The 12,837-nt window shown below is 32.3% G+C and overlaps 1 protein-coding gene across 7 annotated transcripts in view; it reads left to right on the top strand.

The window, feature by feature from the left end:
- The window catches only part of ATRNL1 (attractin like 1), an 899,374-nt gene that overhangs the window by 373,303 nt on the left and 513,234 nt on the right, over positions 1-12,837 (top strand). For all 7 annotated transcript variants that reach the window (XR_011648991.1, XM_058298321.1, XM_058298320.2 and 4 more), the window contains 2 exons: positions 1,473-1,551; positions 4,523-4,680. Coding sequence is in view for 6 of the 7 variants with exons in the window: in XM_058298321.1 (XP_058154304.1) it covers positions 1,473-1,551; positions 4,523-4,680 (237 nt within the window). In the remaining variant the exon portion in view is untranslated. The remainder of the gene's footprint in view (positions 1-1,472; positions 1,552-4,522; positions 4,681-12,837) is intronic.

Raw genomic sequence — 12,837 nt, 5'->3', positions numbered from 1 at the left:
TCTTTTCATATCTGGGTTTCTTAGCTAAGGTTACATATATGTTGAAATAACCTGCTTACTACATGTGAAAAAACATAATCTATTGAAAAACCTATCTGCATGTAGGACATAAAAGCATTTTGCATTTATTGCTAGTTTTAAAAAATTACTCATCCACCTTTGTCCACTTAACTTGAATTGCCAACTCTGTATTCTCTAATATCTTAAAAGAAATTGGAAAGTGACAGTTTTTTGGCACATACTGTGGAAGGATTCTTAGTAGCTTATTAACAGAACTCAATAAGTTAAATTCCTTCTTACATTCATGGCCATTTATGACTGTGACTATGATGGATACTGCAGAATCCTTCTAAACTGCTGTACTCCCAGGCTTTATTTTTCTTTGATTACTTGAGATTCTTAGAGGCCATCTCTGCAACATTAGTGAACACTATGCTGACAAACCTGTAGAATAATCATTCATCCTTATTACAACGAATTTTATTTTGCATGGCCTCTCAAGATGGCCATTCTTCTTGAAATCTGTATTTTCTTCCTGGAAACTGTGAGCAGAATGGCATTACAAACAGCCAAAGAAAAGGGCTGGTATTGTATTTTTGAGTATCTTTCTTGATCTGCTGATACTCCGTAGAGTGTAAGTCTTATATTCGACTGATACTGTTTAAGTATTCTCTGCCACCATGGGAAATACCACAGAATTTTGTTTTCATTTCTCCTATGTAAAATGTTGTTCTCTCACTAACTAGGGACTTTTCATTCACCATCATAAGTATCCCTTTTATTCAGTGAGGAGAAAGCTTTGGAGAGTCTTGTTGTGAACTTCACACAACAAGGCAGACTGCAACATATCACCTAAGAAATCCCTTGAACTGCAATATTGAGAAACATTGTACAGTTCTGGAAATAAGCAGCAGTGACCTCAACAAGTGATTGATTCTATTTATGAAACTAGCAGAGTATTATTCAAAAGTTTGCTTCCATTATTCCCCAAAGTTAATTATCATTACCACCAACCATTACCAAAAGTTTTTCATTATCCCAAGTAGATACTCTGTACCCATTAAGCAATAACCCCTCATTTCCCCTCCTCCCAGTCCCTGAGAACCTCTAATTTACTTTCTGTCTCTATGAATTTGCTAATTCTAGATATTGCATATAAATGGAATTGTACAATACTTGTCATTTTCTGTCTCACTTATTTCACTTTTATATAAGAGTTTCAACATTCATTCCTGTTGTAAATGTATCAGTATTTCATTCCTTTTTATGGTTAAATTAAATAAGGAACTTTGATTTTGCATTTGAATTTAGCACTTTTTTCATAAAAATGTAATTGATATCTATACTTAATTAGTTGAATAATGATATATGGAGTTCGAGAAAATAACAGTGATATAGTTGAAAGAGTAGACTAAATGATATGCTGTATAGTTTAATCTGAAATTTTTAAACTTAATTTTTTTTGTTGGTAGTCAAACAAAAATTTGGATATTTCAATTAATGCATCAAACAACTTTAATCTCAACATTACATGGTCGGTTGGCTCCACAGGTAAGAGCATTTTGGTGTTATGTTTCTTTCATACATGTTCCTATGTGGGTGTTGTTTTAATTTGACAATTTACTGTTAATTTAAATAACTGAAATATAAAGCAAGTATTATATGCCACAATCATTGTACAATTATAAATTGTATAAATATGGATAAAGCTTCATTACTATGTGAACTTTATCCCTTATTAAATAAAATTAGATGGGTAGAAAATATTGTACACTTTAATTTTTTAAATGGTAATATTATGAAATGCTGTGTTTTTTTAAATTAAGACAGTTAACTTCTTCAGTGAATAAAAAGATGGAAATATCAATTTTTTGATTCAATATTAAAGCCATAAATTTAATTATTAACCTTAATATTGATATCAAACAATGTGAAATTCTTCTATGTGGGATAATAAAAGTTAGTTTACTTATTATTTTAAACTTAGAAATATATTCTTCTTGTTAAATGCAGTATGGCAGAGGGGGTATAAAAATTATCCTTAATAAGTCTTCATAATAATGTATAGAAATTGAAATTATTAACTTTTACAAAATAAAACTAAGTACAGATCTGTATGTTGAAATATGAAAAATCCTCACATTTTATGCATTTATGTTTTAGTAAATTTTACAGCTTTATATTGTTACATAAATATGCTGATAACTGTTTTTTTGTAGAGAAAATATAAAGATGCTTAAAAATTTATATTTCGTTCCTGAAAATTAAGACATTATGCTATTTCAACTTGTAGAATCATGGAAACATAGAATTCAAGAGTGAAGAAACCTTTTGCAATTCCAGAATTATATTTATATCTGTAAAGTGCCCAGACATTTTGGAAGAAAATTAAAACTTCAGGCAAATATCCAGACATTTTGTTATTCCAATGTCAAATATACAATAAAATCTTGGCACTGTGAGTCTCAAGAATTCATAAGTGTTCCTGCTAATTAGAAATTACTTCTGTATAATAAACAGGACTCTGCAGGAGTTTTTAGATGTATAAATCATTTTAATCACTTTGAAATGCTTTTTTTTTTTGAGGTCCCAGGGACAGGTATTGAACCTGGGACCTCATGTATGGGAAGCCGGTGCTCAACCACTGAGCCATGTGGGCTCCCCTGAGTTGTTTTTTTGTTTGTTTGCTTGTTTTATGTTTTTTTGTTTTTGGAAGGCACTCGGAACCAAACCTGGGGCCTCCCATGTGGAAAGCAGGAGTTCAACCACTTAAGTCACATCCTCATTCCCAAGAATGTTTTTTGTAGTGTTCATGAAATTATTTGGTGGGAAGTAGACTTGGCTCAACAGATAGAGCATCCCCCTACCACATGGGAGGTCCACGGTTCAAACCTAGGGCCTCTTTGACCTGTGTGGAACTGGCCCACACGCAGTGCTGTGCCACACAAGAGTGTCCCCTGTGTAGGGGAGCCCCACATGCAAGGATTGTGCCCCCATAAGGAGAGCCGCCCAGTGCGAAAGAAAGTTCAACCTGCCCAGGAGTGGCGTGGCACACAGGGAAAGCTGCGCAACAAAGAGACACAGATTCCCAGTGCCACTGACAAGAATAGAAGCAGACACAGAAGAACACACAGCAAATGGACACAGAGAACAGACAACTGGGGCAGGGCGGGGGGAAGGGGAGAAAAATAAATGAAAAATAAATCTTTAAAAAAAAAAGAAATCATTTGATACTCTCAGATTCCTTGAACCAAATCTAAGAAATTTTGATTGACCAGTATGGGTGCTAGGAAGAGTAAATCTGCATTTTTAGAAACAGCTCATAATTTTGTAATAGGTGAACAGTTAGAAATTAACTCCATTGCTAATTAACTCCACTAATCCTAATTAATTTTATTGTTCATTAAGGTAGAGGCCTTTGCTAAACTTATTGGAAATTCTTTGTTCTATTTAGTTAACTTCAATGAGTATTTATTGAGTTCCAATATGTGCTTATAGAATTGAGCATTTAGCTCATGTTTTAAATTATGGCTTCTTCCCAATTTATTTAAAATAGTGGTGGTTCAGTTTGTGGTGAGACAAATCAATTGATGACTTTTCTCATTTTTAATTAGAGACACAGGGAAATATGTTTTGAAAGGGTCTGTAGAGCAGTAAGTGAAAGAGCTAATTTTTTGGGAGCAGTGTATACCAGAGATTCAAACAGGAGTTTACCACTTAGTAGCTATAAACTAGGGACAAGTGTTTTAATCTTTTGAGGCCAAACTTTCAATCTGAAAAACATGTTTATACCTCCTAAATAAAGTTGTTATAAGGAAAGAATATAAAGCCTCTAAGTCAGTGCCTAGTTCATAGCACTTAGTAAGTGGTAGCATTTAAAAAAATAATTTTAGGAAAGTGTACTTGGCCCGTGGTTAGGGCATCCGTCTACCACATGGGAGGTCCGCGGTTCAAACCCTGGGCCTCCTTGACCCATGTGGAGCTGGCCCATGCGCAGTGCTGATGCACGCAAGGAGTGCCCACCACGCAGGGGTGTCCCCCACGTAGAGGAGCCCCACGCATAAGGAGTGCACCCCATAAGGAGAGCCGCCGAATGCTACAGAAAGTGCAGCCTGCCCAGGAATGGTGCCGTTCACACAGAGAGCTGACACAGCAAGATGAAAGATGATAGAACAAAAAGAAACAGATTCCTGTGCCGCTGACAACAATAGAAGTGGACAAAGAAGAACATGCAGCAAATAGACACAGAAAACAGACAACTGGGGTGGGGGGGTAGGGGAGAGAAATAAATAAAATCTTTAAAAAAAATTTATACTAAATTTATTTCCATTATATTTTTTAGAAATCTTATTTTCTTTCCTACTTTAACATTCTAAATTATAAAAGTAAGTGCATTTTGATAATTATGTTTTTATGGGTGCAATTATTTAAAAAATTGAACAAGTGTAATAGATGTTTAAGTGCATAAAGATCCCTGTTCCCTAATGTGAACCATATAAATTTGTTATTATTTACATTTTAGCTGGAACGGTATCTGGAGAGGAGGCATCTATTGTTTCCAAGACCAATATAAAGGAATACAGAGATAGTTTTTCCTATGAAAAATTTAACTTTAGAAGCAATCCTAACATTACATTCTATGTATACGTCAGCAACTTTTCCTGGCCTATTAAAATACAGGTAAGTTTTAATAGTATTTAATTCTAATGACCACTAAGTATTTTCACCCCAAAAAGTAACGCTGCTTTTGTCAAAGTTATGGCATAGCTAGGTTTCTTGACTTGAAGAATACTAAACATATTTGGACCTATTATAAAAACAGATTGACTATGGATGCATCCATAAAAAGCAAATGTTATTAAACCAATCAAATAATGTACTAACATTTCTCAATAAATATTTTTCCAAAACTGCAGCAAAATTTGAAAGAATTAGGATCTTTGAGTTTTCTGAATAAATTTATACTTTTATGATTATTTAGATACCATTTTTCTTACAACTCCATTTGAAATTATTTGCTTTAGTAATTTCTTTTTGCTTTAATATGTATATAATGTATATAATTTAAGCTTTCATTAAATATTTAGGATTAGCAGTACTTAACAGTTACTTCTTTAAGACTCAGTACCTCTCATTTTGATTTCTTTATACTATTTATGAGTTCAGTACTCCATTTTTGTAGTGTTTAGAGGTAGACTGCTGAAGGTTTCAGATTTTATTTCAAGGAAACATATGGGACTTTCTATCTTGGAAAAGTCAGGGTTTGTTTTCTTAATTTATGTTTTTATGAAAGAAAGCCTATATACTGTGATTTAGAATTTGCTCATTTATTCATTCCTTTATTGATTTGGTTAGTTGTTGAAGTGAATCACAATGATTTATTGACTAGCTCATATGTGCCAAGCCTTCTGCTGGGTTGTTCTTTTTAAAAGTATTTTAAAGATTTACAGATCACTCCTTCCATTTTTATATTAATAAATTACAGTTTATGCTCTGTGACTGGAAATGTTTGCTTGTCTGATATTTATTAATTTCTGTGTGGGCATTTGTGGGAAAACTGGGTGATTTTTAAAAATTACATGTTTATTAAAAATTCTTAGTTCTTATTTGTAAGGTTGATTTAACTCCTACAATACGTAATTGCTTACCTGCTCAAGAAATCCTAGTATAGATTTCTACTCAGAATAGTTAATAATAGAAATTAATTTGAGAAATTTATTACTTTATTGTACAGCAATCGATTTAGATGCTGATGTATCAGAAGATGCCAGAAATATTTCCATGTAGTTTCTTCCATCCCAACATTGAGGATGTTGGATATATATCATTTTATTTTATTTTCTAAAACTCATGTAGAAATACTGTTCAGATTTGACTTGGTTTATTCAAATTATGATTGAATGGGCAAAAGAACTCATCTATAGAACTTACTAAATAGTAATTAAAATTGATGAAATCAGCATATTGTGTATATTGATAAAATCAGTATATATATTTTGGTTATTGAATTATATTTTACTTTTAAGCAAATTAGATAATTACTTTAAAATGTTCATGAATAGTTAATGTTTAGGAATTAACTTTCAAAATTGGATTTTCTCTTGAGAACCTCTAGTAATACTTTCTGGAAACCAAAATCAGAATTTATGTAATGAAGTTGAAATACCACATTATTCCAAAATAATAAAATGTGGAAAACAACTGCAAAAGTCAAGATATGTAAACCCTAATTCCTACTTTTTGATTAAACTCATTACATAAGCCTTGAGGACTATGCTATTAAGGCACATAAGCATGTGTGTTCATTTATGATAGTATAACACAATTTTAATATATTAAATAATATAGTAAAATTATTTAAGACTTAAAAATTTTGCAATTATAATCTTCCTTCTTAGATTTGGCTTTATTTTTCTTTACTGATGAAGAAAGTGAATGATCTTTTACTTTTATTTAGTTCCTTCCTTGAAATATCTAAGTTTTAGGAGTCCTTTGTCTTCAGTTTTGTTATATCTCAAATTTATTAATAGTAAGAATTTTAGGAAAGTGATTTCTGTAGACTTCTAGCTGTATAAGTTCTAATTTTAGAATTCTGGGAAGTTTTTTATCTTTATATTAATAGATAATCTTGTAATTGGAAAAACAGCTTAATAAATGTCAAAATCAATATTAATATTTACCAATTTTAACATATTGCTCTTTTCAACTTTTTCCTTTTTTTAACATTGAATACTAACAAGTCCACATCTTAAAGCACTGAAGAGTAAATTTTTCCAAGATCGCCATAAAGAGTTTAGGAATTTTGTGTCGAAGGTAGTTCCTATTACATGATGAAAATGAAAGGTAGCTGGCCTCTCTTGTTTAGTGCATATTTTCAAGTGGTCTTTTGCATTCTGTTTCTAACTTTTTTGAGGGGGTATCAACTGAGATTATAAATGTTAATGTGGAAAAATATGTCAAGTTTACTTGTTTTTTTTTTCTTTGTTACTGCATCATCCCTACCCTGAGGTCAATTAAATATAATATTATATTTTCCTGTAGCTTTATGGGATTTTTACACTTGACAATTTCCTTTTAAAAACTTTAAAAAATTATTTTTATGTGTTGAAGATAGCTACATTTTTCTTTTTGCCAATTTTGAGAACTATAGGGTGGTATTTCAAACTTAGAATTCACATGTTAATGCACATATCCATTCAAATACTCTTGACTAGTTCATAGCAGTATACTATGGTGGAATGTGAACTATACATCATTATTTATTACAAGCCTATATTTAGAGATTATCAATTTCCTAAATATATGTCACCTTAATCAAGGGGAAGGTTAAAATTTTATTCAGTTTCCTGAATGTATCTTGGAAACTCTAAACAATATTCTTGTCATTCATGAGTAGAGACCCTTTCTATTTAATTTCAAGGAAAAAGATGCATAAGATAGTTCATAAATTATTATTTGTGATTCTGTCATTCAGAGAGGTGAAAACAGAAAGCAGGTTTGATTATAACCACCAGGTCATGCAGAAAGATAAAAATGTTAGTCATAGTAAGTAAATTTAGCTTTACACATTGTGTTGTGCTTTTGTTTTTAATATATAAAAACTCTTAGAAAAGTCTGTACTACTAAGAAATATTCCTACTCAAAAAAATTAATTCCTATGCATGTCATTGTGTACTTGGTGTATTAGTCAGCCAAAGAGGTGCTAATGCAAAGTACCAGAAATCTTTTGGCTTTTATAAAGGGTCTTTTTTAGGTGAAAACTGAACTCAGTGGTAACAATTTCTTTTCTAATTTGGTATTACAAATTTCCCTCTGATTACTGCTTTTTATAACTACTCCAAAGATACATTTTGCTATGTTGTGTTTTAATTTTCATTTGATTAAAAATATTACCAGTTTTCCTTTTGATTTCTTCTTTGACCAATGTTTTATTAAACGTGAGATATTTCATTTCCAGCCATTTGGGGAATTTCTAGAAATCTTTCTCGTTTATCTAATTTAATTCCAGTGTGATCACAAGTGCATTTTTAATGATTGGGACCCTTTGAAAATTATTTTCAGTCTCATCGTGGTAGGCAGAATAATGGCCCCCCAAAGGTATCCAGGTTCTACTTCCTGGAATCTGTGAATGTTTCTATTTATATGGTCAAAAGTTGCTTTTTGTAGCTGTGATTAAATTTGAATATTGAGATGAGAAGATTTTTTTTTAAAATTATTATTATCTGGTTGGTCCATGAGTGCTTAAAAGAACCTTCTCTTGTTGAGGTCACAGTCAGAGAGAAATGGAACTATGGAAGAAAGGTCGGAAAGATGAAATGTTGCGGCTTTGAATATGGAGAAATGGGGCTATGAGCTAAGTAATATAGCCTCTAGAATTTGGAAAAGGCAACAAAACAGATACTTCTCTGGAGGCTCAAAAGTTTGCTTGGAGCCAAATCATAAAAGAGCTTACAGAATTAATTATCAAATATGCACTTTAAAAGGAAAATATTGGCTGTCATATGACTAAAAGATTAGAATGGAGATAATTTTTTTTCTAAAAATTGAATCTAAGTATATTTATTTTTTAATATTTGGCATTTATGAAAATCTATTTCTGGACTATAAACTGACAGTCAAAATAATAAGACTGTTATCCCCAAGATCAATATTTACATACCCTGAAATGGGATGTTACTACTTGCTAATGACATTTTCTATTATATTACACAAAATTTGATGAAACTAAGTAATCAAAGAATTTTCAAATACCCACACAAAGAGAAGAAATATTTTTCCAGAAATATTTTTAATCAAAATATTTGTCTCTTTTTTACTCTCATTTTATTTTTCATTAAATGTTTATTGTAGGCCTACTGTATCATGGCACTGTGCTGCATACTAGAGGGAAATACATAATTACTATCCCTGCTCTTAAAAATTTAATATTATCTTCCTTATTTCACTTCAGCCTTTTTTCTTTTTCTATTGCCTCTTTGAAACTGTTAAGATAGTGGTCATAAATGAATTACAGCCACTAAATCCAGTGGATAATTTTCAATTTTTATCTTAGCTCGTTCTTCAACATTGTTTGATCTCCTTTATTAAATGCTCCTTTATCTTGGTTTCCATGTCACCATACTCTCCTAGGTTTTTTTGATTGTTTATTTTCCCTTCTCTCTGACCAATTTTTATTTGCTTTTTAACTGTTCCTTTCTCTATTCATCCCTTAGATACTTGTGTTATTCAGGGCTTCCTCTTAAATATTCTGCTCTTAGACAACAAACTCTCTGTGGATGAACTCATTTACAGTAATCACTTCAATGGTTAGTTTTATGAAGAATATTTATAAATCAGTATTACCAGCTCAGACCTTTCTTCTGAGCTCTGTCACGTCTCACAAACATGTTTATCCAGTGTTTCTTATATTAGGAAACACCCCAGAACACAACAGTTTGCTTGAACAAGACAGCTGTTTTTTAATTCTTAGCTCTTTTCTATTTTTTTAGTGCCCAGGGCATAACACATGTTTCCAGTTCATTTCATTAAGAATTTTCTTTTTTTTTTTTCTTTTAAATATCTGGTGAATATATTAAGTTCTTTCCCAAATACATGCTACCAACCTAGTTTTGAACCTAGGCAGCCTGACTCCAGAGCCTGTGCTCCTAACCATTTAGCTGTATACTGTGCATCAACCTAGTTTTGACCCCATCATGTCTTTTCTAGGCAAAGGACTGATTTTCTTGCCCTGAGTATTTATCACCTTCAATCATTTCTCCATATTGCAACCAATATTATTTTTCTAATATATGAATATAATCAGTTTATACTCTCTTCTTAAAACCTTGAAGGGCATCTTAATATCCTGTGATCAAATTCAAATTGTTTTAAATAAGAACCTGCAAGATCTACTCCTGCCCACCTGTTCAGCCTCGTTTCTTGCCACTCCACCTTAATAATACTGCACTAATTAATTTCTTGAAGGTATCATGTTTTTTCTCTCTGGACTTTAAGCCATATTCTTCCCTTACTCTTTGTGACAGTTTGAATTTGGTGAAGCCCAAAAAGAGAAAGATTGTGTTTTTTGAACTAATCTGTTCCTGTGGGTGTGAGAACCTTTTGACTGGGCTACATCAATGAAGTGTGGCTCAAGATGGGTCTCTACTCTCTTACTGGGTCTGATGTAAACAGAATTGCATAGAGTGACACGCAGAAAAAGAAAGGCATTATTTGATCTGGCCATGTGTGAGAAAGGATCCCAGGTATGCCCATAGTTGAGCTCAAGAAGAGAAACCCTGAGAAGCTCAAAGACCTGAGCTCCAGGGAGAGATGACTGATCAGCCACAGCTCAGTACAAGGAGAAACTAGAAAGAGACTGCCAGACCTACCATCTGCCTGATCGCATGGCAGGATGCTAGGATCACCAATAAATGATTTTGGTGAGAAAACATCTCTGATGGTGCTTTCATATTGACATTTCATGGCCTCAGAACTGTAAGCTTTTACCTTAATAAATTTCCCACGATAAAAGCCAGCGTGTATCTGGTATTTTGCATCAGCAACCCTGTGGCAAACAAAAACATTCTTCCTTCCCCTTTGTACCTGTCTGATTTTTACCTTTCTTTCTTGGCTTATAACTACAAACATTTATTGTAATGCTGATCGGTTTGCAGGTCAGCTTTAGTTCATCTGGTTTAGGTTGAGCTCTGCTGGACAGCCAGGCTTAGTTTTAGACTCTGGGTTGGGTTTAGATGTACTACATGTAGTAGTAGTAGTGGGGATGAAGGAGTAGTGGGTTACTAGGAAATTCTCTCCTAATAGAGGATCATAAAGGCCAGACAAATTGTATGAAAATATTTAATGTTTTCACTCATATTGAATCAAAGAAAGTCACATGGCCAAACTCATCATAAAAGGAGTGGAAATATCTACTCTGCCTAAGGTGAAAAGGGCATACGTAATCATCACTGAGCATAAACCAACCTATCAACTTACTACAGCTTTTTAAAATTGAACATTTAACAAAGAATCCTTCTGCTATTCTTTCCTTTAGGGTAGAATCTCGAAGGTAATGAAATCTCTTGTCCACTTCCAACTATATATCAAATTGGGAATTAAATTATGAAAGTCTCTTATCTAATTAAATTCTGGGAACATACTTTCCTTTGTATTTTATATATTATTATAGAAATGGTGACCTCTGCCTGAACAGTTATATTCTAATGATTTAAAATGCATTGTTTAGTGTATAAAATAATTCTTAGAATATTGCTTCCAAATACAAATTTCTTCTTTAGCAAGCCATGTAAAGGATATTATGTCTTTGCTATGAAAATTTTACTCTATTTTGTCTGTTATTGATGTAGCCATTCCAGCTTTCTTATGATTGCTTTCTGTTTCATATATATTTTCCCATACCTTTTCTTTCAATCTATGAGTATCTTTGAATCTAAAATGGGTTTCTTGTAGACAACATATAGTTGGAACCTATTTGTTATACAGTCTGACAATCTCTCTGCCTCTTGACTGGATTGTTTAATTCCTTCACATTTAATGTTATTATTGATATAGATGAATTTATGCCTGACATTTTACTTTTTGTTTTTTATGTGTCTCACGCCTTTTTTCTCCCCTCTATTCTCTTTTGTGGCTTTCTTTTGAATCAAGTAAATATTTTTTTTAGTGTAACATTTCAATTTTTTTAATGGTTTTTTCAGTATAATTTTTTTGAGTTAATTTGTTAGTGTTTGTTCTAGGGCTTACCATATACATCTTAACTTACCAGAATATACTTCAGATTTATACTAACTTAATTCCAGTGAGAAAGAGAAATGTTAACACCATATAATTTTCCCCTCTTACCCTTTTTTGTGCTATTATTGTAATACATATTATATCCATACATGTTATTAACCCAAGAAAACATTGTTATAATTCAAAATACAATTTCATGTCTATTAAGAATCTGAGAAAGGAAGGAGATCAAGTCAATTTTATAGAGTTTGGTATATTAATTTTTTTACTTTTCATAACTTGCTCCTTCCATTTGTTCCATTGGTTTCTGAGGTCATGAAGATATGTTCCTCCAAAACAGGTTCAGTCAAACCTGCCTCCTTTCTTATTGTCAAAAAAATTACATTTCCTTATGCTATCGGCCCAACAATACACATATACATATTGTTTTAGGCAATCACTTTTGAATCAGTTAAGTGAAGAAAGGTTGAAGAAATATGCATTTACACTCTCTTTAATAATTACATAAATTACCTTTACCAGTGTTCTTTGTTTTTTAATTTATGTGGATTTGAAATACCATCTGGCACCAATTACTTTCAGCCTGAAGAACTTCCTTTCATAATTCATGTAAGGTAGGCCTACTAACAACACTTTCTCTCAGATTTTATTTGGAAATGTCTTTATTTTCCCTTCATTTTTGAAAGACAGCTTTGCTGGATATAGGATTAGTGATAACAGTCTCTCTTTGAGCATTTTGAAAATGTTATTCCATTGTCTTTTAACCTCCATTGTTTGTATTGAGAAGTCAGCTGTTAATTTTATTGGGGTTCTCTTGTAAGTGAAGTATCATTCTTACTGCTTTCAAGAAATTTTTTCTTATATTTGGCTTTTAGCATTTTTAGTATCATATGTCTGCTAGTGGATCTTTTTGCAGTTTTTCTATTCGTAATTCATTGAGTTTCCTGGAAATGTATATTAATGCCATTCAATACATTTGGGGAGTTTTTAGAGAGCAGTTGTAGTTCAGTGGTTGAGTGCCTGCTTCCCATGTATGAAGTCATGGATTCAATCCCCAGTACTTCCTTAAAATTAGGGTGTTTTCAGCTATTATTTCCTTGAATA

The sequence above is a fragment of the Dasypus novemcinctus genome, chromosome 6, assembly GCF_030445035.2.
Source record: "Dasypus novemcinctus isolate mDasNov1 chromosome 6, mDasNov1.1.hap2, whole genome shotgun sequence".
In the NCBI taxonomy this organism is placed as follows: Eukaryota; Metazoa; Chordata; class Mammalia; order Cingulata; family Dasypodidae; genus Dasypus; species Dasypus novemcinctus.
Note: the sequence above shows the minus strand (reverse complement) of the source record. Positions and strands in the feature narration are given on the sequence as shown.